This window comes from Fonsecaea nubica, assembly GCF_001646965.1.
Source record: "Fonsecaea nubica strain CBS 269.64 chromosome Unknown Scaff57, whole genome shotgun sequence".
Taxonomy (NCBI): domain Eukaryota; kingdom Fungi; phylum Ascomycota; class Eurotiomycetes; order Chaetothyriales; family Herpotrichiellaceae; genus Fonsecaea; species Fonsecaea nubica.
In genome coordinates, this window is record NW_019173730.1 from 165,663 (window position 1) to 192,177 (window position 26,515).

A 26,515-nucleotide genomic window follows, 5' to 3' on the forward strand; every position below is an offset into this window, starting at 1 on the left:
TCGACACCGTCACAGATGCCAGGCTGCCAGGACTGATGTCGAGACTTGAGACAGGGACTTGACCTAGTGACGCTCAGAGCGAGCACCATTTGGCCTTTCCCACAGCGGTCCATTAATCTCATGTCGCACGCGTACTTGTTGATTCCCCTGTCCACGAGCTTGTAGCTCGGTAGAACCCACTTTATCAATCTGGCGTGGTTGGACTTGTCACAGAGTGTCGTCGCACATCAGCACCTCCTCCTCCGCATAGTCCAAGTGTGAAGCCAGAGACATCCTTCAAATTAGCCGTGTCAACGGGTTGGGCACGATGCTCGCAGCCGACGCAATTAATAGTCGCCTTACCACAATATCCTGCGTCCGGTTGTCACCTCAGCGCAAAGATTCTGGCGTCTTCAACAGCAACTCTGATCATCTTTTTCAGTTCGGCTTTCCAATCGCTTTCACGCCACTTCTCCCATCGGCCGAACCCTTCATCAGCTTCTAGGTTCAACGTCTCATAACCTTCTTTGATGACCTTCTGAATCGCGGCCGGCGACTGATGCGTCTTCTTGCCATGCTGTGCTTTCAATAATTCGTGATAATGAGATGAGACGCTAATCAGGGCCTCGACCGATCGCTTCAAGGTGTCGGACTGGGGACCCCCATCGCAATATGATTGTTTGAATCTGTACAGAACGTCGTTCCCCTCAATGAGCTTGTAGAAAAAGTCATCGAAACTGGCCGGATCAGGTAGAAAACCGTCACCCTTTGCCAAACAGAATGCAGTCAGACTCGCAAGCGTCGCACACAAGTCTTCCCGAATGTCTCTGAGGTGTTTCAGGTCGGCGGCATACTGTGTGAGAAACCGCATGAGTGACAAAAGCGAGCCCCAAATATACGCCCAATGATGCTGAAGGCGTGTCTTGGTCTGTTCGAGGTGGGTAACAATACGTAGTATGATTCCCAGCGCAAGGCTGTACAGCCGGACGTCCAGTCTCTTTCTTAGATTGTGGCTAAGAATATCGGTACATACATCCAGAATGGCAGTCGCAGGGATCCTTGCAGATGTGACCAATGGAAGGTGAGGTGGCCTTTGACGACATAGTCGAAATAACGCTTTTGCATCCAGCGAACAAATTTTTTTGACCAATGCAGGGTCTTCCACGATTATCCTGATGGACAGCAGGCTCAAGACGGCGTATGTTGACTGTCGTGGGCCACGATAGGCATGATGTGAGATATACGAGGTCATTGACAGGAAGGCAGAAAATGGTGTCTCCTTATCTTTCTCGGCAGGTAGATTCAGGAGATTCGCAGCAAATAGTTTGTTTGCTTGGGTGAAAGAGTACAGCGAAAGGATACAAGCCGCATCTTCCCCGGGTAGAGAAAGGAGCATAGCCTTGGCTTCCTCCTCTGATGGAGGTGCTGCTTTCTTTGCGTCAGTTGACAACGACCGAAGTCCAACCATGACAAGCGTCGAATTCAAACTCCATGGTACAGGATAATCATCTTGAACAGACACATACTGGTCACGTATGACAAGACATGCAATGGCAAAATTGCGAACTAGAAGTCGTATTGTTTCCTCGTTGACGAAGTCTTCTAGCCGATTCTGGTACACATTTTGAGCTTCGAATTTGTTATAACTGGACAATATGCCAATAACAATAGATGCTTTGAGGCTGGTTGTGGGAGATTCGGGTATATCGTGGACATACTGGATTGAAGATGAGAATAACTTCTCCTCAGAGGGAATGTGCCTACCTTCATCAACGCCGAAAAGAGATCGCGGTGCATGAAATAGGTGACCAGACTTGAGTGGAAGCCGCCGGCAACCAGTGCGAGGACAGTATCAAGTGCTTTTCTTCGCAGCGAATCCTTGTCCGCCTGGCGAATGGTTGTTTCAAGGATATGGACGAGATCAGACATTGACCTATCAATCGTGTCCAGCCCGGAAAGTACTTCAATAACATCGGTATTGGGGTTGGTGTACTTTTTCGTGAATACGGCGCACAGGAAAGCTGTCAGGTTCTTGAAGGTGTCAAATTCAACACGTTAATCAAGAGCAAATTCAAGAGTAACGTACGTCAAAAGCATTTTCGTTCCGGGACGAATCTCCTGAGCCCGCTTCACTTATGGCACGCTTGAAGAATACCCTCATCTGCGTCTAAATAGCCGTTAGACGTGGGAAATGGGCCGATGCAAGCGTAAGAGCTGACTATACTTGCATATGGACAAGGTCGAAAGCTGTCATGGGCTCGAGAATATCATAGAGACGCTGCTTGTCAGGCTTGTGAAGGAAGAACTCCCGCCAGAACCCCTCAGATGGCACCGACTCATCACCATCCTCATTTGCGAGAACATTGAAAAGATGGAGGTAGAGTTGGATGATTTTGGGTTCGAAGGAGTCTGGCCTCGTTTGTTGGGTCAAGGGAGTCTCCATGGCGATGGCAGGAGTCCGGAGCTGAGTTAGTTTGGGAGCCAATCCGATCTCATAATCCTTAGTTGAGGCGAAACTTGATACTATGGTGGCAAGAGAAATGATCGAAGGCTGTGGCAGAATTGAACGAAATATGCAAAGTTGGACTGACGGTGCTGACTTGGTTTAGCCTGCAAATGTGATTGATGGCGAGAACACAAATGGCTGATGCTAGTGTCAGAAGTGCGGAGATATTTGTCTGCTGAGCAAGGCACTCACAGACAGCACTTGTTTTGAGCCCAGGCCATCATGTTCCATATGTGTCTACCTCGTCTACATCCAGCACTAGGCAGATGATCAAAGAAACATATCAGACCCAAAAAAGTTGAATTATCTGTGTCACGTGTAAAAATATCCTGTCACGTGTAAAAACTGCAGTGTCACGTGCGTATTGAAATCAGTCGCCGCCGATTGGCTGGTTGCTGGAGCGAAGTCGGCTGACAAACTGGGATGCAGAGAATGACGGAACTGCCTCCCCAACCTGCGCCTCCATGTTCAAGATATACATACACTCATACTCCTCCTCCAGTTCTAGAGCCTCTCCTCACTACCGCAAACCGGCAGACCTACAACAGACCTCTAAAATGTCGACGACACAATTTATCCCAGCAACGTCTTCATCAATTCTCTTCTTCCGAGCCCTGGCAATTGCCTCGGTCGCGAGAGCATGTCCGCACCATTCGTTGAGGACCTTCTCATCCAGTATAGCCCCTCGACAATCATCGAAGAGAGAGTTATACACTGCGCCATCTTATCAACCCCATACACTACCTGCCGATTTTCCTCTCCCTCCTAGAAACACCAACATCCCTGACACCTCGATCGCTGGACCCAACCCGCAACTTAGTGAAAAGAGACAAGACAAAAGAGACGCCGTACAGCAGAACACACTAGAGGAAGCTGCAAGTATAAGCGTCCCAGAAAGAGTGGCACAGAAACCGAAGCCAGTACAGACGGCGCAACCCGAGCAGTCCAAAACAGCGAAACCCCGGCGAAGTAAACTACGGCCTCGGAAGGCCGCCATGACGATAACACCCAATGCGCTTGTCCATCTCCGCGAACTTCTGGATCAACCCAATCCCAAGATGATCAGGGTTGGTGTCAAGAATCGTGGCTGCTCAGGCCTTGCATATCACCTGGAATATGTGGACAAGCCCGCTGCCTTTGATGAGATTGTTGAGCAAGAGGGGGTTAAAGTCTTAATTGACAGCAAAGCACTATTCAGCATCATCGGCAGTGAAATGGACTGGCAGGAAGATAAGCTGAGTGCCAGGTTCATCTTCAAGAACCCCAATATCACTGAGCAATGCGGTTGTGGCGAGTCCTTTAGCGTCTCATAATAGACAAATGGATCAAAGACTCCGAACCCAGCAGGACGTATTTACGAGAGCCAATACAATGGTCAAGAACCTGTACAGCCAATCCCTCTATATGGCAGCCCACTATTGAGAACCATGAGCATCCCCTAGTACACACCCTTTTCATAGTCGATTACTCGGACATCGTCGAATCTGGGTCCGTTCTTCTTGACAAATGCCTGGTGGATTGGATCGGTGGCAACATAATAGTCTCGATCCTCCTTCGAAGCGAACTCGACGACGAATCCATGAGTGAATCCTCCCTTTTCAGTTGGTCAGTCCCCGTCTTTCGACTTCGCGAATGAGTGGTGGGACTGGACGAACCTGAGCACCTTCCGGGCTGTTGTCTACTCCGCCTGATGAGGAGACAATATATGGCTTGTTGGATGTTGGGTGGATACAAGTGTCTTTCAGGGACAGCATATCATCGCAAAACTGTTTCTGTTAACTATGGTGTGTCAATGCATCGGTTGTCAAGTCCAACCTCTTTTCTCTCGGTTTCGCTCAGTGCAGATTTGAGTTTGAAAAGAACGATATGTACAATCGCCATTTTTACGATGCTTCGGTCAAGTCTTGCTGCTATGAATGAAAATGTACTTCCTTATGACGACCCTGACTCCTGTTCTTTCCGAATTGATTATCAAATCTATTTGTGCGGATTGTCAAGTTGATGTTATCCCAGCCTGCTTGATAACCTGCGGACACTTTTGTGCGGGGTACATGTCCATTGCGTTGCCCCTCTGAACCTTGTTCATCCTTTGTTGACTGCAGAGAGAAGCATTCCTCATGCACAGTCAACTTTTCTTGAAAGAACAGTACTCAGCACATCTCCACCTCACGAGCTCCTCGAGCCTCTCGCGTTAGTAACCGAGAAGAGATCCTCCCGACGATACCTACACTGCCACTGAGTTCAACCATTCCGCTTGCCCGTCCGTTGCTCCGAGCATCGATATCTGCGATAACGGTATATAATCCTAACCTCGCGCCTCAGAGAAAACCACCTCTCTAGCCGTCGGCTAGAGCAGCCGGGGGTCTTCCCAATAATCCTTCCTTTCCTCGTTCCCAACATGGCCAGCCACTCTCACGACGGCGGACCTTCTCACTCTCACTCCCATGATCACACAAACGGGGCGAACCATGGCCACACGCATGAGATCCTCGACGGGCCGGGCTCATATCTGCACCGCGAAATGCCCATAGTGGAGGGCCGCGACTTTAGCGATCGCGCGTTCACAATCGGGATTGGTGGGCCAGTCGGGTCAGGAAAGACAGCGCTGATGCTCGAGCTCTGTCTGGCCCTCCGGAAGGAATACAATATCGCGGCCGTGACAAACGACATCTTTACAAGGGAGGACGCCGAGTTCCTGACGAAGCACGGCGCGTTAACGCCGGAGAGGATCGTGGCGATAGAAACGGGAGGATGTCCGCACGCCGCCGTCCGCGAAGACATATCCGCCAATCTCCTCGCGCTCGAGGGCCTCCACGCAAAATTCCAGACCGACCTGCTCCTGATCGAGAGCGGCGGCGACAACCTCGCGGCAAACTACTCGCGCGAGCTGGCCGATTTCATCATCTACGTTATCGACGTCGCCGGCGGGGACAAGGTGCCCCGCAAAGGTGGCCCGGGCATCACGGGCTCGGACCTGCTCGTGATCAACAAGTGTGATTTGGCCGACGCTGTGGGCGCGGACGTCGATCTGATGGAGCGGGAGGCGAACAAGATGCGCGAGGGCGGGCCCGTCGTGAGGGCCGTCATCAAGAACGGCGTGGGCGTCCACGAGACGGTCGATTTGATCCTGTCCGCGTGGAAGAGCACCGCGGGCTATCAGCGAAGCAAGGAGCAGTGGGCCGAGGGTGTACCGAGAGGAAGCGGCGAGCAGCCTGCGGTGAACAGGTATACTAGTGTATTCGCTGGTTCAAGGTAACATGCGTTAGTGATAGGGATATGAATGCTCGGAGTCGATATTCATTCACAACAGCTGGGCTTTCGGGCATGGAAGGAACTAAAGGACATTACGGCACTTTACTAGGCGGGATAGTAGGAAAGGAGGATCTTTGCGGAGGACAGACATACATATACAAATATCATGGCTGTTTGTGCGATTTGGGCTACCATGTACTTGGGCATAAAAGTACCATTCACTATGGCCAACCTAGACCCCTTTCCTAGCAAATCTCGACAACGCCGGCCCCAACTCGAGTTTATCCTGCTTGAGCCGCTCTTTCTCCCTCTCCGCTCTCTCCTTCTTCATCTCCTCCAGTCTCATCCGCCTCTCGTCGATGATATTCTTCCCGCCTTTCTTCCGCAAGTACCTCCTAAGTGCACTGTTCTTCCCTCTGGCCCGGTTCTTCTCCCTCGCCTTTAACTTGGCCAGGGGATCCTCTGCGGGCGCGTCGAGGTCCTTTTCGCGCCTGCGCTGCTCCGCGCTACGTGCGTCCAGCGTACCGATGAAATTGGGGTCCAGAGCGATAGTCTCTGGTTGGAGTTTGGTGAGGAGAGATTTGACTTCGGCTTCTTGTCTCTGTTTGCGCGTCTCGTATGGATTGACCTCGAGGGCGTCGTAGTTGGGTTCGCCGGCCCCGGGGACGATGATGCTGCTAAAACCTTCCGAGTGCGAGATCCCGAGGATATCATCAAAGGGACAGAACTGGACGTTTTCGACACGGTGGCCGTCGTTGCCCCAATTGAGATAGGGTGACTGGACCTTTGGAGGTCCGGATGATGGCGAGGTGGTGAGGAGGTCTTTCCAGATCGTCACACCTGTACCACTTGCTACAGCCGCAAGGCCGCGGTCCGATATACTTATTGAAGACGCGGGTTGTCGCGTTGAGTAAGAATGTATCTCTTTCCACGTCCGGATGTCCCAGAGTTTCAAACGTAGATCTTGCCCACCGCACAACATGTAGTTACCTGAACGGTCGACTGCTATTGACCGCACAGGACCAGCGTTTGATTGGATCTTGACCAGTGGCGTCGTGGAGTTGGGCGACCAGAGTGAGACTGTACCGTTCTGATGACCGACATGGAGAATAGCATTGTAGGGATTTTGAGCGAGGGCAGTCGGTGGTCCTTTTCGGGTTGGGTGTTCAGCCACTATCTGCCCAGTCGATGTGTCCGTGTATCGAAGAAATCCACTATTCTCGATGCCGGCAAGGAGGAAATGGTATGGGAGGAATTCGAGATGCGTGGTCTCGACATACTTTCTGAGGCAATGGATTTCGACTCCCGCATGATCGTAGATATAAGTGTGTTTTTTCTGTGCCACAGCAAAATATTGATCGTTGTGTAGCCACTTTGCGTCTCTTACGGTCTCGTTCAAGTGTAACTCGCATCCTGGCTTGCCTGCGCGCCATTCGCAGGTCGCAATATGGCCTTTTCTGCCCGCGAGAAGCAAACTGCGCCCGTTCCTCGTGTAGTCGGAGACGTATGGCCCTAGATCAAGCCTGAATTCGATAGACTTGTGTGCTTGCTGGAGACCAACCGCATCCAGGATTTCCTCTTGCCGGACCTTGTATGTCTTCTCAAGTTCAGTCTCTGGTTGCAGAAACCCCTCCTCGTTCTCGTACAGTATCTCCGCATCTTTGGCATTCAAAACGGCAGTCCGGTATTTGCTCTCGATTCTTTTCAGATTCGCCCGTAATTTCTTGTCCTTGACATCGTTCACTCGGACAGGACGCCCTCGACCATATTTCCTGCGTGCGTCGGCCACTCGTTTCTGATTTTCCTTGTCTTCGGTGGTCAGAGGCCCGGCGCTCGTAGGTTTTCGTTTAGTGGGAGGTGGGAGATTTTGGATGGTGAGTTGACCGTCGCCATTCTCTACAAGGCTCTCCATTGTTCCAAAATTATCTTGTGAGGTGGACGCTTTACAGTGCTATGGCGCTCGATCGAAAAAGATGGTCAAAAATTTCAGGCCTCTACTACCCGAAGTTGTACCGAGCTCCACACCGCCAACTGAGGTTATTTGGTGACCACTGGTCCTCCTCCTACGGGACAGAGCACCAACGGAAGCCCTCAACGTGTTGCTCCTGTGCATATTATCCTGTCTGCCTGCGTACACTCAGACTGTGGATCTGACTCTCGTAGGTAATAAGGCCGGCTACCTAACCCCGCCTTTTCGCATCTTAGCTTCTGAACAAGCTTGACCAAGGATTTCTCCTCTCGAGCCAATTGAGAGGCCATCGTCTGCGTTGATTCGAAATCTTGTTTGACCATGTTGCCCCAGAACTGGGAAGTTCCCATCCCCTCTCCGTCAATATGCGGCCTTCCAACAACTTCGAGCCACGAAGCATCCCCTCCAAAGCTCAGGCCCCTTGGTACCGTTATTAGGCTTCCCAGACCACAGAGCCGTCGCCATACAACGCAAGGTGGTCAGCCTCACTTGCCGGTGCCTTGACTCAACAGCCATAAAAGTTCTCACACGAAAGGCTGACGAGTCTGCACACGTCAGCGGCTGCAAATGAAGCTCTAGCTCTCTACTTGGGAATAAAAGCTGGTCCTCTGCCAGGTGCCATGGATTGAAACTGAAATTCCGGTACCGAACACTCGCGATTCATGAGAAAAATGTTGCTACCTAAGCTTCTCTTTGTATCCTATGCTTCAACTCTCGTTGCTCAATCCACAGTCACGGTGCGCGACAATGCCCACAATCTCACCTATGTAGGTTTCTCCTTCGCGGGGACCGAACAGTTTCAGGGCATCAACTTTGGGCAGGACACATCTGGCGCCAACCGCTTCAAGCCACCCAAAGCCTTCACCTATCCCACAGGTACCACTATCCAGGCCACAGCTGCAGGCGCTGCGTGTCCCCAGAACACGATCTTGTCTTTCCTTGGTGCCATCAGCGAGAATCCTGGCGTTTTCAATGTCTCTGAGGATTGTCTGAACCTTGAGGTTGTGAGACCTGCAGGAACAAAGCAAGATGCAAATCTTCCTGTAATGGTCTGGATTTCTGGCCAAGGTGATGAAGAAGGTTCATACAACTACTCGTTATACAACCCTACAGCGCTCGTGACCGGTGCTGCTACCAAGGGCACCCCAGTGATATATGCCTCGATGAATTACCGTGTCAATATCTTTGGATTCGCCAACAGCCCCGCGCTTAGGACGGAAGGGTCGCTGAATGCTGGTTTGCTCGACCAGCGGCTGGCACTTCAATGGATCCAGTCCAATATCGCAACATTTGGAGGAAATCCAAAGAATGTCACAATATTTGGCGAAAGTGACGGCGGTGTCAGCGTGGGCTTGTAAGTGTCTCCAGCGAACGATGCCTACCCCTGACAGAACCGCACCCGGAGAGTGATATCTCTTAGCTTGTCGAAACTAACGCGCAATAGGCATATGACGTCCTTTGGCGGGAACGGTAAGAATTGGCGGCCAGCTGCCGAATTGAGATGCTAATTGGACATTACCAACAGGCACTGCTCCCTTCCGGCGTGCTATAATGCAGTCTGGGGCCGCAGCGAGCGATCCTGGTGTCACTGGAGATGCAACCTCCACGAACACAGCGGCGGTGGCTCAATTGGCAGGCTGTACAGGGACAAATAGCAGTCTAGTCTTGGACTGTCTCCGAGAGATATCCATGGTCCAGCTCCTGAATGCCGTTCTCTTATTTGAGAATTCAACTACCGCTACCGAAGCTAATGGTGCATCTCAAGATTTATTCTTCCCGACTGTTGACGGAAGCTATATACCGGTCGCTCCCTCGAATTTGATCCGCACAGGTCGGTTTCACAAAAACATCTCCATCATTACTGGGTGGAATGAAAACGACGGCAGCATCTTCGTACCTCCAACACTAAATGGCTCCTCTGCTGCACAGGCTTTTCTGAATTCATCGTATCCGCATCTCACCTCGACTACGCTATCAACGCTGATCTCAATGTACCCAATCAGCGACTTCATTGCGGCCGCCCAAGCCACCCAGATCTCACCTTATTTCCTGCAAGCATCTCAGATCTACCGCGACATCAATTTTGCTTGTCCATCGATTGATATATCTCATCGCGTTACTCGGTTTGGCAGCACAAGCTACCTGTATGTGCTCAACACGACTTCGTTGAGCAGCGTACTGCAACTTTTCAATGCCAGCTTCGAAGGAGTCATTCATTTTTCCGATGTACCTTTCGTCTTTAACCAACCCAACGTCGGTTTTGGAACTACGGCCGCGGCGAACGTGACTGCAACCAGGATGTCAGGCAGTTGGGCTCATTTTGCCGCAACAGGGAATCCGAGTGGCGATTCTGCTATCACTCTCTCCGGCTGGACTCAAGCCTTTAACAAGACCCAAGCTGCAGTGACGAGTCAGAATGTGACAGATGCGAGCATTAGAGTCATTGGCGGTCCTCGTGCTGGACAAGCGCAATTGTCGTCAAATGGTGGAGCTACAGTGGAGCCTCGGCTTTTGGAACGATGTGCATTTATCAATTCGGCGGCGTTTTATCAGCAGCTGCAGACGTAAATTTCTGCGATAGTCACCGTTTGTTGAAGGACCCAGGGCCATACTACTCACTGAGGGCTGATACTCTATCCCAGAGCCTCGCGCTGGGGCGTAGGATATATTGATACTATCTGGCGAGAGATCCTCAGCGGCTGCATGCATATCTGGTCCTTTGACGGATCGTACTACTACACTATCTAATATTACTATGTACGAGGAATAAGTACAATCCGCCGACAACAGCCGAGGGTTGGGAATTAGTAGTCTCTGGTACTCCTGTAGAAGCCTCGTAAGTCTGCAAGGCTGATTTGATAACCTAACCTAAAATGGTTAGACTGTAATTCGGCAATATGATTTCATTCTCGCTTTTTCCTTTCACAGTTGCACTTGCGAAGTCGGAGTTGGATTCTTCAACTACTACTTATACGTTGTTACAAATGGCCACTGACAAAAAACCCAGAGTAATGTAATCTTTCTTTTATGCCTTTTCTCTTGATTTCTTTCCAACCTGGCAAGTACATTCTACATACACTCCATTTATGGTCTGGACTCAGCCAGACTCGGCAGCCATGTCGTTCGGCATCTTGCCACCCGAGGTACACTCTATGATTATTGGGCTGGTCGCAGACAACTCATCATGGAAAGAAGGACTACGTCTTCGATGCGTTAACCGTAGGTCGTCTCGGGATGTTCGTCAATTCGTCTCAATGGAATATCCCCAATGACACGGCTTCTCGCAGGTCTTTTCGATCGTGAAATTCAGGCCCAATACTTTGATTTTGGCAACGTTCACACCAGCATGGACGAGGATACGGATCGAATAACACTAAGAATGGGCCTCCAGCACTTATATCGATTATTGAAGGGACAGATATGTGCCCGACAGCCGAGAACCGCCCTCATTGCACACCTAAAAGAGGCTGTTAAAATCCTATTATCGACACCCACATTCCATGTGCCCGACAGTTGCCAAGCAAGATATGTCCACACGGTCAACGGCACGATACGACTGGAGCCAGGAGGTCGCACATCTCAGGCTGCATCCATGGTCGCGCTTGGAGTTCTCGATTTCCTGGCCGGTGACAAGATCCCACTGTGCGTGCCGCTGGCTCGTCTCACCCGAAGTCCGCGTCAGATCGACTCCCTCTCTTGGGCTATCGTGACGGCAATTTCCATGAAAGACACTGCCACCATCAAAGCTCTTGTGGAACAACAGCCTGATATGAGCGTTCGGAAGAATATATGTGCCGATCCCCTACGCTTTGCCGTGACCAGTCATTGGTACGACACGGTCCAGTATCTCCTGGACCACGGTGCGGATGTCAACGCCCCACATAATCATGCACATTGTTCACCAAAATACGAGCGAATGCTCATCGAACAACCTTGTCTATCGGGTGATGTCAGAATGGTTACGCTGCTACTTGAGCCACAGTATGGCCTCAAACTCGATGCAGCAGACTGTGATAGACTTCTTTGGTCGATTGTGCGAAAGCTCGCGGTAGGCCAAACTGATGACACTAGTAGTATCGATATCATCCGTCTTTTCTTACGAACAGTACCTCGAAACACCAAAGGTTCCGTGCAGCACCTCGTCGTGCATCTTGCTGTGGTATACGACGTCCCGGAGCTGATTCCGATCGTTGTCGAGATGGGTTACGACGTGAATGAGACAGAGGGAGGGAGGTCGCACCTGTCTCTTGCGGCAGCCCGTGGTCAATTCGAAGTGGTCAAGGTTCTGCTCGACCATGGAGCGCGGCACGGTCTTCAGAGTGACCTTGACGCTGTGCGGGCAGCCTGCGTAAATGGAAGGGCAAGCGTGCTTCGCACGTTGCTTACAAGAGTGACTACCATTGACGAGTACGGTCATGCCTTGGCTGCCGGTCACTTCCTGCTCGCAGCCAAGGCAAGCTGCAGCGACCACGAGACAATGTCGCGTTACATCGAGGTGTTGGATTGCCTCTGGGAACATGGGCTGGATCTCAATGCCGCCAACTGTGGTGTCAAGGCCTTGCGGTTTGCTATCGAAAATAACCACAGCGTGCTTGAAACAAATCTTTTGGGGAAGGGAGTTCATCTGCCTGATAGTAATCCATCAGACGCAGATCTTGGAAAGTCCGTGACCGACATGAGCATAAGAGAGAACTCCTAGTATTAACACGTTAAATGAAAATTACTTCCTGTGCGCAATTTCAACTTGTTTCACTTTGACGCGTTGATAGCACATGGAAGAGTTGTTTGGCTGCCAACAAGCCGACCTTTGTGAGAAGAGCCGTTTCATTTTCCATGTTAAACGCGCCACCCTTTTATCCTAAATGGGTAATTCGCAAATGAGCTAGACCGAATCCGGACCCTTGTACAGAACAACCTACTAAGTACCTAGCCACCAAGTTCAATGCACAAACCACTAAGTAGATACAATCAATGTTTGTTTGAAGATAATGTCATTTATCGGTCGTCCCAATCTTGACGTCGTGTGAAAGAAAGCTAGCTGGTCCCAATCCGATCAAAAATTTCCCATCCCATAGCCGCACCGGTGCGTCCTTCCTCGCTATCCTCATATTCGTTACAGGTACTACCACCCGGTAAGAACTTAACGAGCGGCAGTCATAGTTAGAAACGATCCGAGTGACTCGTTTTACTTGTTTAAACCCTCTTTCTTCTGTCCAGAAACCTCGTCGAGTTGTTGTTGGTCCCTCTTCTCCTTCCACTTCAACCCCGCTCCGTCCAACAGACTCCAAACTCTAGAGATCTTGCCTTGTTCGAGGGCGTAGAAGACGTGCTCGAAAAACGTGTCCTGCGTGGTCGGCGTGGGCTTGTAGGTCAACTTGATCCTGGCGGCGATCGACCCATCGTGTTTGTCGTCACCGGCGTCGGATGGAGATGAAATGCTGGTGGTGGTAGTAGTACTTGTGGCGGCGGTAGTGGTACTCGGTTTTTGAATCTTCTCCACGACGAGCATGTCCACCGCAAAGTGCAGCCCGGGGAGGTCTCTCTTGCTGTCCCCTATGAGCCTCGCATATTCATCGACCGCCATGGGCGCCGAGTCGTTGTGGACCACGCCGTGCTTGACGAATTCGTCGAGATCCCCGGGGCCGCAACTGCTGGAGTTGATCTTGTCGATGTAGGCCAGATACTGGCGTCTGAGGTCTCCGTCAAAGGGTTTCACGGTCGGTTTGTTGCTGGCCCATACGTAGCTTTTCCCGTCTCGTTAACATGTGATTCTAGCGAGGAACCAGTGATGTGTAGCTAGCTGAATATTAGTTGAGCAGGGTTTGTTTTGACTTACTCGTCATCTTCGTCCTCGTCACGGTCTCGGTCCTGCAACACATATCTCGCCTTGCCATTGGGCTCGGTCTCTTCCATGATGGCGATCTCGCTGAGATTCGATATGATATTGTCGATGGTCGTCCCAATGTCCGTGTGGTTGGAATGGTGACCGTGGTGCGACGAGTCACGATGTGCGTGTGCGTCGTGCGGCATTGGAGTAAGAGTTCGAAAACTTTAATACTTGGCGCTTTAGAATTTGTCGAGTTGTCTCTGATTTACTGGTCAAAAAAGGGTGTGAGAGGAGGCATTTCTAAGCATCCTCTGGTGCCTTTATGGTTATACGCGCTTTAAGATGAAGATCTTCCTGGTCATCAAACGATCAAATCCGTCATACCACTTTCACGTGACCACGAATGCCCTTCCAATCGGGTTAACCTTCGGCTTCGGGTACTTGTGACAGTCGATCTACAAGAGCACTCTACGAAAAGACGTTTCGTTCATGTTGATCCTGTCCCACTGTCCAGCGGTGAATGATAAAGATGAGAAGCTGGATGCAAATAGGTGTATGGTACATGGTCAATCACATGATCAATAAAAGGGGCATTGTACAGCCTTGAGGGGCCGCTCAACCTTGCCCCTCATTAATAACGGTCTAGCCTCGTCGACACGTACCAAGTATACCCTTCTCAGTGGGGGCCGAGTAGGGGCAGAGATCTTCTATCTAGGTGTTTCGAGATATCTAGACGGCGCAGGAGCTAAACTTGCCAACGCTCGCCCCCCTCGACTGGGCAAGTCTGGATGAGGTTTATTAATCAATGTTGTGGCGATCCTGTTCCCTCACAAGGTCTAAAATGTTTTAGCGAAGGCGCAAAAGTACTAAAGATTCACATCTTCAAGGGGCTGGAGATTGAAAAAGGTGGTTTGAGTGATGGCCTGAATGTCTCGAAAGCAAGGCCTCCTCCACAAGCTGAAGCACTTGATGCCGCCATACCCTCTGCCAAGACAATTGCCAAGGCCAGTGCCAAGGCCATAGGCCACCCTGGACCACTAGACTAATTGGGGCTAAAATTGCTATATTTGGTTTAGCGCAATACGGCGACGGGCGGACGAGTTTCGCCTGAATCCTGGGTGACACGCAACCTCGTCGTACCTTATTCATCATCTCTACCACCAGTCACCCAGACCAGGTACCAGTCGCAGAATTGACCCAAAGTCTTATACGCAATCTGACCCTCGACAGCATGTGCCCCAACTCAAAGATGACTTACCTAATCTCCGTCTTGTCTGTCGTGCCACGGGCAATGCTTGATCAATCGCTCACACAAACACCTCACAGCTTCCAAGCATCAAAGCTATCACAACAGCAATAGGCGTCCTGTGACTAATCCCTCGCTAGACCAGATGCCGAGATTGCAACCACATCGCTTGGCCTAAACTCCTTCAGCACCCCTTCCTCATCCGTGGTTGGCCACACGATGAGTTTCCGTCAGTCGTTCCAGGCGCGGCCGCATTTGGCCTTCGCTCAAGTGCTTTGGCGCAATCCTAGATCATTTCGCTCCAATCAACCCCAAACCCTAGCTTACCAGAGTGGATAGTGGTTACTAGTCCTGGTCTGCTGGCGGCGATTTTAGTCTTTTGGCCCCAAACGTCTAGCCACCGTTCTAGCCAACATTGGGATCTCTATGGTTATTTTAAAATCTCCCACCTCTTCAAAAGTCAAGCCGTCGCCATGCCTGACATTTCGCGGGCTCTACCGTCTTTGTGGTGAACTGCTCGCCGCAGCGGTATTTCCGTTCTGATATAACACTCATTTTTGCTGTCAGTATGACTTCTCACTACTCTCGTTTAACCCATCGCGACACGAGCCGAGAGCATTTGGCAGATGACTCAGTCGAAGGTGCAGCTGGTGCTGGTGATGTTCCCCTGAAGAACATGAAAGGACATGCTCAGGAATGGAGTCAGCCGGGGTATAGCGACGACTCACTCAACGACCGCATGAAACCTGACAACCCAGACTATTTCCATGTCCGGCCCGGAGTGACAGGTATGGCCCGATACGCAAGGTCCCACCATTCAATGCTTGCTGACACGAATCTCAAGGCCAAAGCTACAACAGAACAGGCTCCGGATTCACCATACGCCCAACTGCATCATCGCCCTGGGAACACAAGCTCAACGAGAAACATCTCCGGGATGTGCCAACAAACACCGAGACTGTCAGATACTTTGACCCTCGCCGACAGACGCGCAGAGTACTTCTCGACTGCTTGATGATGTGGTTTTGGACAGCTGGAATTTGTGGCGCTCTCGCAGGTACCATGTACGGCTTTTCCACCATCGAAACCGGACTCTCCCAGACGCAGAAGTATGTCTACAACGCCATGATCACCGGACTGTCCATTGTGCTCGGTCTGGCCTTTGCTGCACAATTCAAACAGTACGCCGAAATGATGCGCTGGAGATTTCTGGCCTCGCAGTACCGAACCATCCAGGACTTTGAGGATGTGCTTGGTTGCGACAGTTACCGAAGTGCACTGCGCATAATGTGGAAAGGTCGGCGTCGAGGCACGTGGTATCCGAGCAAAGCTCAAGTGGTTGCTGCCATTTGGATACTCATTTTTGTGGCCTTCAACACTTTTGCCGCACTTCTCGGTTTGACGTATTCCATCGACGTATCGGACGACTTTGTGTTTGTAGCCCCTGGTAAGTTTGTAGCGGTTTGCACTGCTTCAACCAGCTCTAAAGGCTTGATGATTTCGGCCCATTCCTCATACTGACATTTCCACAGGCATCATCAGCGTGGCCAACCTTCAATATATTTCGAGCCGAACACAGCCCGACAACGGCAGGGACTACCTGCCGGAATACCAAAAGGCCGCCGCGAATCTCTGGGGTCAAGTAGGTCAGAATTTTGAAGAGATTACGTCGACACTCGACAGCGATGACAGCTGGCTCTCGTCTGTCTTCACAAACGTAGACAGGGACTTGTGGTGGTACCGATTCGTGAACATCGGCCCCGACGAGAAGACAACCAGCACTTCCACCAGGACCGTGACCAGTCAGGCACATTGTGTGGAATATACGGTCCTTTTTGGCGGATACGCCGGATTCAACACGGACAACGCGAGCGAGATTTACGATCTCGCTTGGCAGGATGACCAGGGCAACGTGTTCGTCGACACGGTGACAGACGTGGCAACCGCGTTCACGACCTGGATGGGCAATTCCAGCAGTCAAAATGTCGGCTGCGGTCCGCGCTGCAGCCAGATTCTCGCGCTCCAATCGGCCGACAACGACACGGTGCCAGTTCCTCGCATCTGGGCGTGCAACAATACGGTGGGGCAGGTGGAAGGCATCGAAGGAACTGGCTTCGACCAACCGGAGCGGCTCACAATGCCCGACGACCAGGCCTTCTACCTCGCGGGATCAATCGGCTGGACCGGTGTCGAAACGGTGGACCGCGATCTCCAGTACTTCCGGTTCGACGGAGACACGCCCTTCAACCCGGCGGGCAACGCCACGGCCGAGACCATCGCGGAGCTGGTGATGAAGTTCACCGTCGGCGCCCTGTCGGCCATGGACTCGAGCGGGCCACGGCAGAACGTGACGGGCCTGTTCAGCCCGCGGCCCGCGCAGGTCGTCCACGTCAAGTGGAAGAACGCGGGGGCCATCCCGGCGGGGATCCCCGTCGTGCAGCTCGTCCTGCTCGTCGGCGTCGTCTGGTTCTCCGGCAAGGCCATCATCCTCGAGCCCAGCTTCATGACCGCCGCCCACCTGCTCTACCCGGTCATCAAGAAGGTCGGCCAGGACGGCTGCCTGCTCACCCTCGACGAGATGGCGGACCGCCTCGGCCACGACTACCGCCTCGCCTACGGCGTGCGTCCCAACCCCGCCGACCCGGGCCACCACGACACCACCTTCGTGCGCGACCTCGACGTCATCGAGGAGAAGGAAGGCTTCGGTTACATCCGCGGCCGCTTCCCAGAGGGGAGATACGACTGAAAAAAGAAACAAAAACTCTTTTGTAACACTACTGTGTATAGACTCCTTTGAGTGGGGGAACGAAAGAACATATGCAGACATTTCCCCTGCAATATCCGAGTGCAAGCGACGGGCGTGTTTTGTGTTGTCTATCTGGCGATTAAGCGATGAATGTCATGAGCTCCTCAAGTTTCTCTCCCCGATGTGAAATGAACATGAACCCTTGTGTCAAAATGTTCTCCGAGTGTGATACTAATATATACAATCGTGTGTATTATGCCGTCGCTATCGAGAGGAGCCATTTACCTAGTCCTCCTGCCTTGCTTTGTACTGTTCTATGATCTGATCCGGCTTTGGTCAGTAAAAGAGCCCTTCAGTCTATGTACCTGGACCTGGACTCCAAGTTGTATTCCGCAGTCAGAAACGCCCTCAACTTCACAACCTCGCGGTCAAGCGTGCGGCCTCGTTCTCTGGGCCACTGTCTACCCGCCGACCGATCTCGTCAAACTCGATCTTCTTCCCGGTGATGAGACTCTCTTGCAGAGCACAGCCGATCTTGACCGCCGCCACAGCCCCTTCGAGCCTGAATGGAGGCTCGGTGTTGTCGAGGCAGCAGGCGGTAAACTCGTTTGCTTCGGTGATGAAAGCTTCCCTAAACCGGCCGTAATAGTGAGGTGGAATCTCACGGCGGATGCCAGAGGGCTCGTAGATGTTGACGAGATTGGACATGGGTTGCGTGTTGACGGCGAGTTTTCCCTCGGTGCCGGTGATCTCGGTGCCTGGTCACACACACACGTGTTAGATGATATCCCGAATGAACAAAGTGATCTCGGGCGCGGGAGCTTGGAAAGATTGGACTAGTGCATACTGTCTTCTTGTCCAGCAGCCATCATTCTACTGCAGTACAACTGAGCAATTTTGCCTCCATAGAATTCCACGATCCCCAACGCATTGTCACGATCGTTGTGTTTCCGCAGTTCGGGAGAGACGGCCGTGATGCCAATTGCACTGACAGATTTGACAATCGAGTCTTCGCCGAAGAACCACAGAGCTAGGTCAATGTCATGGATGGAGCAATCCACGAAAATACCACCAGAGAACTGTGCGTACTGCACAAAGAACCCGGACGGGTCGAGCTTGTCGCAGGTCTGCGAGCGAAAGACGGCCGGGCGTCCAATCAAGCCCGATCGCATTTTCTGATGAGCGTCTCTGTAGGATGCATCGAAGCGGCGGGAGAAGCCACAGATGACCTTTTGGTCGGGATACGTCGTCTTCGCCGCTCGGTACGCCGTGACGACTGTCTGTGACTATCGTGGGAAGGGCATCAGCATGCAGGTAAGAGGACAACGTGACACGACAGGAAAGGAGAGACTTCTGCCACGTACGACTTCTGGATTTGTGCTGAGAGGTTTCTCACACAGGACGTGAAGGCCCTTTGTGATTGCTTTGATGGCCTGCTCGGCGTGAACGACGGTCGCCGAGGCGATGACCACTGCCTGCAACTCCTTCTCTTCCCTCAACATCTGGTCGTAGTCCAGGTATGTCCGCACGCCTTCCAGGTTTCGGGTGGCCCAGGCTAACTCTTTAGGCTCTGGAGATGAGACCGCGATCAACTCTGCACGAGGGGCCATGGTGTGGAAATGAAGCGCGTGACGAGATCCCATGCGGCCCAAACCCGCGATTGCGACTTTGAGCTTTGGCGAAGACATTTTGACAACGGTTGTCGTTTCCGTGAATTGGAGGAAAAGCTGAAAAGGGGGGGAAGATTGAAAAGCAAACGAAGACGAGAGTGATTTGAAAATAACCAACTGAGCAGGCACAAACACTCCCTCTATCTCTCACCCTCTCGTTCCCTCCACCAATGTACTATGAGCAGGATATGACAAGATCTGAGCACAGTGCATCAGCCTGTATGGTAATACCCCTGAGGGAGATTTTCTTTGTTGACATGGACGATTTTGGCGAAAATTGTCGTGGGCGGTGAGCAAGGGTCATTGGCGATCTTTTACTGACCTGGAACGTCTCCATAGTCTTCCCGTTTGCTCCCCTGCGCATCCTTGCCCCGATCAGACCGCGACCCAGACCCTCTCCTACGGTCGGAAGAAATTGCCCTGACGTGGACCATTGGGGCCGTGTTCGCCACATCCTATAAAATCTCCATCAGAAACAGTGGAGGGGATTCGACGACCCACAAGACTCGCGGCGAGAACAAGCGAGGCGGGGAAGAGGAGGATCAAAAACGGGCAATTCTCCTTCAGCTCTCGTACCCCTTATGCTTTCCCTGCTTCCTATCGCCTCGTGGGACCTCCTTCGATGAAGATACACCTCGTCAAAGTTAGCCCATCAACACTTATTACTCCCGTGCGGCCCCATGACTGAATATGGAGGTTTCTCTACACTGAAAATAAGCAAGAAGAGGGGAGATAGTCACCTAAAGGCCAAGAATGATGCGGACTACTTTCACAGGCCGAGCTAAGCGCAAGGCAAGAATCAGAAATCATTCCGATGGGCGCAAGAGATGTGTTCTCCCCTCGATCACCTGCCTTGAGGCACCCATTTTTTCTCGGAAAGCAGTGTGCGACCACCGAACCAGACAATGTCTACTGCCGATGCTCGACGGCCACCCGGTTTCCTGGCTTGGTCCACAAGGCAACTTTGCGCAGCTAATGCATAAAAGGCCTGCTCAAGCGAAGCGTCAAGGCAGAGCCAAGTAGAGACGAGAACCTTTTTGGGACCAGTCATCGTCCTGCGCCGGAGGAGAGAATGAACCAGTGCACTTCTCCTTCGGGTCGTGGTCGCTGGGTTGACGCACAGGTCTCTCAAGTTATATCATTCCACGGAGTGCACCTATTACTAACAGTCAAGGGTGGCCCGACCACACGATAGAATGCTGGACCATCTCCGGAAGCCCAGGGGTCGCCACGAGCAACCACAAGACGCTGCCGGGGACAGTGACGACGCATTTGTGCATCCCAGACTCCCCGGCATAATTTACTTGCGCTGTGGAAGACTACTGAGCTTGTCCGCAGATCGAAAGAGGAGCATGCAATTAACCAGCTGCAAGTGGGAGGAATGTTTTTCTAGAACGAATCTGGAAAAGGGCGAGAAAGCCACCCCCCCCCTCCCCGCATTTTCAGCCTCGCCGATAAAATTGCCCCCTTTTTTTGATAGAACGCGGTATTAGTTGCTCAATATAAAGTAAAGCTTTCTCCATGGCTTGATCACGGACTCCCTCCCTCCCTCCCCATCTCTCGTTGACCATCACTCGAGAACATAGAGATTCCGGGTACGCGCCGAGTGTTTTTTTTTTTTTTTTTGGTTGGTTGATCGGTTATCGCGAAGGACATGTGACATGTGACGTGTGCAATGTACCCAGGCTGCCAGGTAGACTAGATGAGACGCGGTTCCCACATCTACCATCTACCATCTATCTGTACCTACACGTACCCATACACGTACAAGTACACGAAGACGTTCACATACAAAGAGAGACCACTTTACGCGCCATACCATTTTCAGCGCAAGGAAAGAAAAAACATAGTCCTTTCTTCGACAAATACACCTCGGGGGGAATTTCATTAGCTCGGTCTTGTGGCGGCGATGATGGTGTGAAGAGACATATCCCTTGGTGGCCCTTGTTCACCAAATTAGGTCATCGCGCACCAAATTAGATCATCGCGCCCGTTGATACCCAAATACCCCCCTAGGTAGGTATGCTAGGTTTTGCACAATACTGTTTCCCATTCACCCCATTCCCTCTGGGGGACAGACATGCCTGTTCTTTCCTGAAGATCTCCATCCACGTCCGCCTCCGCCACAACCATCGTCGATCCCTCCAGATTGTGGATCATCTCATCCCGGCCCCCTCTGCCTATCTGCGACATTGTAATTATCATCTGCAGACAGGGCGGGCCCAAAGGTCTTGTGGCAGCGAAAGGACCAGAAGCGCGAGAGGGCGTAGGAGACGTAATTGTCCGCGTTCTGGATGGACTGGGACATGCCGGTGCGGGGGTCGGGCGGGAGCTGGTTGATGCGCATGGCGTTGTAGGGCCCGTAGGCGCCCTCGACCCACGGCCCCGTGTAGTCGGTGATGCGGTGGTCGTGGTCCGGGATCAGGGTCGTGTAGTCCGGCACGCTGAGGAACATCCACGGCCAGTGCAGCAGCTCGTGCAGCACCGTCGACCCAATCACCTTCATGTACGCCGTGTCGCGGTCGCCGAGCCCGTCGCACCCGAAACCCGGCAGGGGCTCTCCCATCGCGACGCCGCCGACGCGGCCCCACGCTGGCGGGCTGATCGTGTCTCTGATCGACAGGCGCCAGACGAACATGGGCGAGCCCGGGCACAGTGAGACCAGGCCCGAGAAGCGCGCCGTGGGGCTCGTGTCGTAGACCGTGTATGCGTTGTCGCCGCCGGCGCACGAGTGGTCCAGGTCGGCCGGGTTGAACGGGTTGTCCCCGAAGGCGATGCACAGGGCGACAAAGTCCGGGTTCCATGACGAGGGCAAGTTTGACTCGGCGAGCAGTTGCGGGACGTCCTGTGGAGTGATATCCATAAACAGGTCGACGTTGCTGATGGTTCTAAAAATGCGCTGCACAAACGTGTAATCCTGTGGCTGGAAATACCGCAGAAATGCCTGCCATGAGACAAATCAGCCAAAGTGAAGCAAACGGAGGGATCGGGATCAGTAGGGAAAAGGCTGATGTCGCGTCCTCCTATCATCACAACTTACTGGGTCACAGTCGGTGGCTGTTATGGCGACAATCCTCGCAAGCGTCATGGCATCTTTGAACGCCTGCGTGACATTTTGTCTCGCTCCGGGGGGGGCATTCGGCGGGTAGGCGAGAACCGGAGGAGCTGCGACGCTGAGGCTCAGGTTGGAAAGAAGTAGAAAGAAAAGCGCTGGTATCGCACCTAGTACAGCTTGGAAGCTCATCTTGAGTGTTGTATGGTTGAAGAGACTCACATCTGACAGAGACTCAAGTGAGGGTTTTCCATTCCTTCCATAAGAGGCAGACACACACGCAACTACTTAAACAAACTCGAAGGCAACAGATCTGAAATCGATTCACTCACCATATTCACTCGCTCTGTGAAGCGGGCCGGGCGAAGAGAGACTGATCTTGAATTGTTGGCAGAAAACAACACTGCGTTCTAACAGGCAGTGCAGGGGCATTGTGACAATTTTGATATTGGCCATACCGGAGTGTGAAGAAAGAAGAGAACTCTCCCCCATACTCAGAGTGACAATTGCGACGGGACATTCGCGGCTCAGTAACAGGTGTGTTAGTAGTTATCGCCCTAACATGCACGGACATTAGCTCAAAGTATGTGATTGAACAGATAAAGTGAATGACATTGGGATTCACTGGTGTGTATTTTGTGGCCTTTGTTGGTCCAAGGTATTCGACGCGTCTCAAAACACATTCCCCGGGCCCTTCCAGTTGAGAACGGCTACAGGCTCCTGTACCGGAGTCATCTTCATCAACTTGCCGTAAAATTCCATACTTCTCTCCTTTCCGTGGCCGACGATACACAGGCTCCGTCTCAAATAGGGCATGTCCTCAACGACTTCTTGAACGCAGCTGATGAGCCACTTCCCCAAGCCCTGGCCTTGCCACTCGGGTTGGACGTATACATCTGTTAGGTAGAGCAGAGTGACACGATCGGTGATGCAACGGGCAAAGCCAATCAGACAAGGTCCTTGTTCCTCTCGCATCGTCCCTGACGCCGCAGCATTGGCGGCGGCAACGCTGTCCGCGTCCCGTTTGGCATGTGTTGCGATCTCATGTAACGTCTCCGCAGGACTGGAGGATGCCGGATCAGTGCCCTTTTGGCCCGGGTCCGCGCGCACAGGCGCAGGTGGTGTAGGTGTAGGTGAGTAAAGGCCAAAGCAGAGCGAGTTATTCAGCATATCCCGCATAACCGGTTCGGGAAGAGGTGAGGCCCAATACATGTCCTCCGAGGCGAACGCCTGGTTAAGTGCGTCAATAGGGATCAATGATGGATCCGTCGATATCATGAATCCATCTCGGGTCCATGTCTTGGAGGTCTCGACGGAGTGAGCGACGTGAGACATTGTGTCTGCTCTGCTAGTGTCGCTAGGCACGAGCTTTGACTGTCTGACTGAGGCCCGCAGGCGAGGCTGATCGAGCTGCTGCCGGGTGGGAACAAGTTGAGCGAGTGGTACTTCTAGATCACTTTGTAAAAGAGCCTCCCTGGTACAAATGGTGACTACAATCTAGGTCCAACCATTTGAGTCATCAACCTCTTCTTATGGATGAGGCTCCTTTTTACCCAATTGAAGTAAGTTTTCCGAACGTACCTCGCATAGATGCACATGTTAGGACATACTCTACTGTGGAATAGAGAGGGATTTGTGACAAGGCTTAGATCCTATAGCTGTACTTATAACGACACAAACGCAACCCAATCCTTAACCTCCTTTCCATTTACAGTTCCCCAATCCAACACGAGGGTTCGCTTCGCTAGCCAGCTTAGTTGCAAAATCCATCATCTTCAGCGCCAACACCCCTGCAACAGTCTCATACGCAAAGTCCGGCAGAGGGGATTACAACTCGGGCTTCATCTCAATCTCCTGCTCCTTTTCCGAGTAAAGGTGCTCGTCAAACTCCTTTCCTGCCGGCCCAAAAAATACCTCAAACAAGCTCCTCAAATCCTTCGCCCGCAACTCCATATGTTCACCTGGCAAGCCTACGAACTTGAGGCCGCCCTTTGCATCCAGCTTCTTCAGGCCGATCCAATCCTCTTCGTAGATGGGTCTATCTCGGAGGCGTGTAATCGAGTTCTCAGTCTCGTTGAATTCTGCGAACCACGCACTCTCTTTTGGAATGAGAGTTTTGTCGTCGTCGAAGAGGATCATCACAAATCTTTCGAGTGTGGCCAGATTCTGGGCGTAGGTGGCATTCCTGCGAGCGCGCTCGTTGTTGATATCTGCAAGGTAATTGGAATGCTCGAGGTAATTGTCAAAGTCCTTCGTATCGCGGTAATATTGAGCCGGAACGAGTCTGGATTGGATAAAGTCGGACCAGACCGTGCTGCTCTTCAAGAGCGCGTTGGCACCTTGACAAATCCAGTCTGAGGCCGAGGCGCATTTCTGAAATTCGGCGATGCCGTTATGCGGAGACCCGAAAGTGATCAGAGATCGAATCTTCGGCGCCCAATCGGCGCATCTCTCGACGTAACCTCTCAGGAAGACGCCACCCTGGCTGAACCCGACGGCGTCGAGGGCCGGGGCTGTACGCAGAATGTTGTCGCTCGCCAGCATGTGGCAAACGGCAAGGATTTGTTCCGTGACGTTACCAAAGAACGAAGCCTGGCGATCTGCAGAGCCCGGGTTACCACCCAACGAAATGATATATGTATATGTACCCGGATGGATATTGTCCAACATGGCTGCAATCTCTTTGATACCTTTGGCATCGGCTGAATCCCCGAGGCCATGCCAGATCACCACGGGGAGAGGCTGGTCATCGTCAGAGTCGCCCTCGGTTGTCTTTGCGGGTGAGGCGAGTTTAGGCGACAGTCTTGTGATCTTGATCCAGTTGTCTTCGGCGATCGTCTCGATGGCATGAGGGGGGTGGGCGATCTTGGGAGTGAGTCTGAGCTCAGGTGCAGATTGTTCCTCCTCTTCATCAAACTTGGATGCAGGCGACCCGCCAATCTTGGCCCATGACCATTCGGTGTATTCAGTCGCGGCGGCCTCGGACAGCCGGTTGGGAGAGTCTCCAGGTTGGTTCTGGAAGACTTCGGCTTCGGGGAAGATGATGACGGAGAAGACAGCAGCGGGAAGCGACAAAAGAACCGATAACTGCGTGAGCCGCATATTTGCAGTCGTGCAACGCGTAGACAACTAACAATTGGGAAATAATGCGAGAACCAACCAATTCAACTGAAGACCTGCTTCGCGATGGCAAGGAATGAGGAATGATGTTGCCTTGGGTGCCTGCGATGCCACGAGTGCTGACTGATCCACTGAGCTATGAATCCTTAGTGACAGCGCATCCCTGCTCGCTTGGGCTTGGACACGTCAACCCCAGATCTTGGCAGGTACCATGTCTTAACGCACAATTGTACGTCATTCAGCCTCGACTCTACGAATGTGCGAACGGGAAATCCTTCTGTGACAATCTATCATCGTTCAAGGTGCTGTCCATTCTGTATACTGTCTGGGAAGAAAGAAAATATGTTCTCCCTATTCCCCCGACGCCAGCCAGCCCGTGGGTATCATAAGAAGCCAGCTATCCTCCCATTTTCCCTGTCCCTATGAAGGGCTATACCCCATTTTGACCAGTCCAGACTCCGTATGAAAATCAGTGTTTGCCTCATCCTAGTAGCCCCAGTCCATCTTCCTCCGACACAAGGACTCGCACCTTCTTTAAATCCTGGGTCCATTTCCTCGTGACATGCAGCCACATCTGCTTCTCGTCCGACCGCTTTTCTTCAACAAAATTCTCCAGGCTCGGCTTGGTCTGCCACTCTTCCCACCGTCTTCCATCTCTTACCAGCATCTCGCACGTGAGGTGAGGATATTGTGCCCGTGCCGACGCAATTGCTTCTCTGTCTGCATTCGCGCGGGATTCTTCCAATTGGCAAGGTGGACAAGGATGGTCCTGGTGAGGCAGGAATGTTGGCAAGCCCATATAATGGGGTGTCGGGTAATGCGAAGATGAAGTGCACGAAAACCGGAATCCTTTGGAAGAGAATGATTGTGAGCGACTAAACCTGCGTCCCAACTCGCCGCATTCTGAAGGTTGGCGAGCCACTCCTGGTAAAGGGGCCGCAATCTTCGAGGGTACTCGAGATATTGGAGACGACGGCGGCGTGATAGAGGAGCCCGAGGAATTGGAATCTAAACTTCCAGTCGAGGAAGAAGAGCAACCTCGTGGCGACAGGGGTCGAATGGTCGAGCTTGACAGTCTATTCTGACAGTTGTAGCATTTGTAGGGTTGTTGTGGGAGCTTCACTCCCGTCGTCTTGAGAAGCGGGCAC

The 26,515-nt window shown here is 52.2% G+C and overlaps 12 protein-coding genes across 12 annotated transcripts; 5 read left to right on the plus strand and 7 right to left on the minus strand.

Moving 5' to 3' along the window:
* Positions 1 to 364: 364 nt before the first annotated feature.
* Positions 365 to 2,422, minus strand: AYO20_07851 (hypothetical protein; the record flags this gene model as incomplete). Its single annotated transcript, XM_022646135.1, has 4 exons — positions 365 to 1,696; positions 1,744 to 2,010; positions 2,066 to 2,146; positions 2,204 to 2,422. The coding sequence occupies 4 exons, from the start codon at positions 2,420 to 2,422 to the stop codon at positions 365 to 367; spliced, it is 1,899 nt and encodes a 632-aa protein (XP_022497929.1).
* A 620-nt stretch (positions 2,423 to 3,042) lies between these two features.
* Positions 3,043 to 3,798, plus strand: AYO20_07852 (hypothetical protein; the record flags this gene model as incomplete). Its single annotated transcript, XM_022646136.1, has 1 exon — positions 3,043 to 3,798. The coding sequence occupies one exon, from the start codon at positions 3,043 to 3,045 to the stop codon at positions 3,796 to 3,798; it is 756 nt and encodes a 251-aa protein (XP_022497930.1).
* A 1,085-nt stretch (positions 3,799 to 4,883) lies between these two features.
* Positions 4,884 to 5,741, plus strand: AYO20_07853 (urease accessory protein UreG; the record flags this gene model as incomplete). Its single annotated transcript, XM_022646137.1, has 1 exon — positions 4,884 to 5,741. One exon carries the CDS (start codon positions 4,884 to 4,886, stop codon positions 5,739 to 5,741), a length of 858 nt encoding a protein of 285 aa, XP_022497931.1.
* Positions 5,742 to 5,969: 228 nt separating this feature from the next.
* AYO20_07854 (hypothetical protein) lies at positions 5,970 to 7,649 on the minus strand (the record flags this gene model as incomplete). The annotated part of the gene is made up of 1 exon (XM_022646138.1): positions 5,970 to 7,649. One exon carries the CDS (start codon positions 7,647 to 7,649, stop codon positions 5,970 to 5,972), a length of 1,680 nt encoding a protein of 559 aa, XP_022497932.1.
* Positions 7,650 to 8,377: 728 nt separating this feature from the next.
* Positions 8,378 to 10,274, plus strand: AYO20_07855 (hypothetical protein; the record flags this gene model as incomplete). The annotated part of the gene is made up of 3 exons (XM_022646139.1): positions 8,378 to 9,060; positions 9,151 to 9,176; positions 9,232 to 10,274. 3 exons carry the CDS (start codon positions 8,378 to 8,380, stop codon positions 10,272 to 10,274), a joined length of 1,752 nt encoding a protein of 583 aa, XP_022497933.1.
* Positions 10,275 to 10,822: 548 nt separating this feature from the next.
* AYO20_07856 (hypothetical protein) lies at positions 10,823 to 12,405 on the plus strand (the record flags this gene model as incomplete). Its single annotated transcript, XM_022646140.1, has 2 exons — positions 10,823 to 10,925; positions 10,994 to 12,405. The coding sequence occupies 2 exons, from the start codon at positions 10,823 to 10,825 to the stop codon at positions 12,403 to 12,405; spliced, it is 1,515 nt and encodes a 504-aa protein (XP_022497934.1).
* Positions 12,406 to 12,891: 486 nt separating this feature from the next.
* Positions 12,892 to 13,736, minus strand: AYO20_07857 (hypothetical protein; the record flags this gene model as incomplete). The annotated part of the gene is made up of 2 exons (XM_022646141.1): positions 12,892 to 13,435; positions 13,543 to 13,736. 2 exons carry the CDS (start codon positions 13,734 to 13,736, stop codon positions 12,892 to 12,894), a joined length of 738 nt encoding a protein of 245 aa, XP_022497935.1.
* Positions 13,737 to 15,347: 1,611 nt separating this feature from the next.
* AYO20_07858 (hypothetical protein) lies at positions 15,348 to 17,525 on the plus strand (the record flags this gene model as incomplete). Its single annotated transcript, XM_022646142.1, has 3 exons — positions 15,348 to 15,567; positions 15,624 to 16,226; positions 16,312 to 17,525. 3 exons carry the CDS (start codon positions 15,348 to 15,350, stop codon positions 17,523 to 17,525), a joined length of 2,037 nt encoding a protein of 678 aa, XP_022497936.1.
* Positions 17,526 to 17,939: 414 nt separating this feature from the next.
* AYO20_07859 (hypothetical protein) lies at positions 17,940 to 19,213 on the minus strand (the record flags this gene model as incomplete). The annotated part of the gene is made up of 3 exons (XM_022646143.1): positions 17,940 to 18,283; positions 18,373 to 18,811; positions 18,890 to 19,213. The coding sequence occupies 3 exons, from the start codon at positions 19,211 to 19,213 to the stop codon at positions 17,940 to 17,942; spliced, it is 1,107 nt and encodes a 368-aa protein (XP_022497937.1).
* A 2,143-nt stretch (positions 19,214 to 21,356) lies between these two features.
* AYO20_07860 (hypothetical protein) lies at positions 21,357 to 22,439 on the minus strand (the record flags this gene model as incomplete). Its single annotated transcript, XM_022646144.1, has 2 exons — positions 21,357 to 22,139; positions 22,236 to 22,439. The coding sequence occupies 2 exons, from the start codon at positions 22,437 to 22,439 to the stop codon at positions 21,357 to 21,359; spliced, it is 987 nt and encodes a 328-aa protein (XP_022497938.1).
* A 480-nt stretch (positions 22,440 to 22,919) lies between these two features.
* AYO20_07861 (hypothetical protein) lies at positions 22,920 to 23,582 on the minus strand (the record flags this gene model as incomplete). Its single annotated transcript, XM_022646145.1, has 1 exon — positions 22,920 to 23,582. The coding sequence occupies one exon, from the start codon at positions 23,580 to 23,582 to the stop codon at positions 22,920 to 22,922; it is 663 nt and encodes a 220-aa protein (XP_022497939.1).
* A 492-nt stretch (positions 23,583 to 24,074) lies between these two features.
* On the minus strand, positions 24,075 to 25,349 carry AYO20_07862 (hypothetical protein; the record flags this gene model as incomplete). The annotated part of the gene is made up of 1 exon (XM_022646146.1): positions 24,075 to 25,349. The coding sequence occupies one exon, from the start codon at positions 25,347 to 25,349 to the stop codon at positions 24,075 to 24,077; it is 1,275 nt and encodes a 424-aa protein (XP_022497940.1).
* Between the last annotated feature and the right edge of the window lie 1,166 nt (positions 25,350 to 26,515).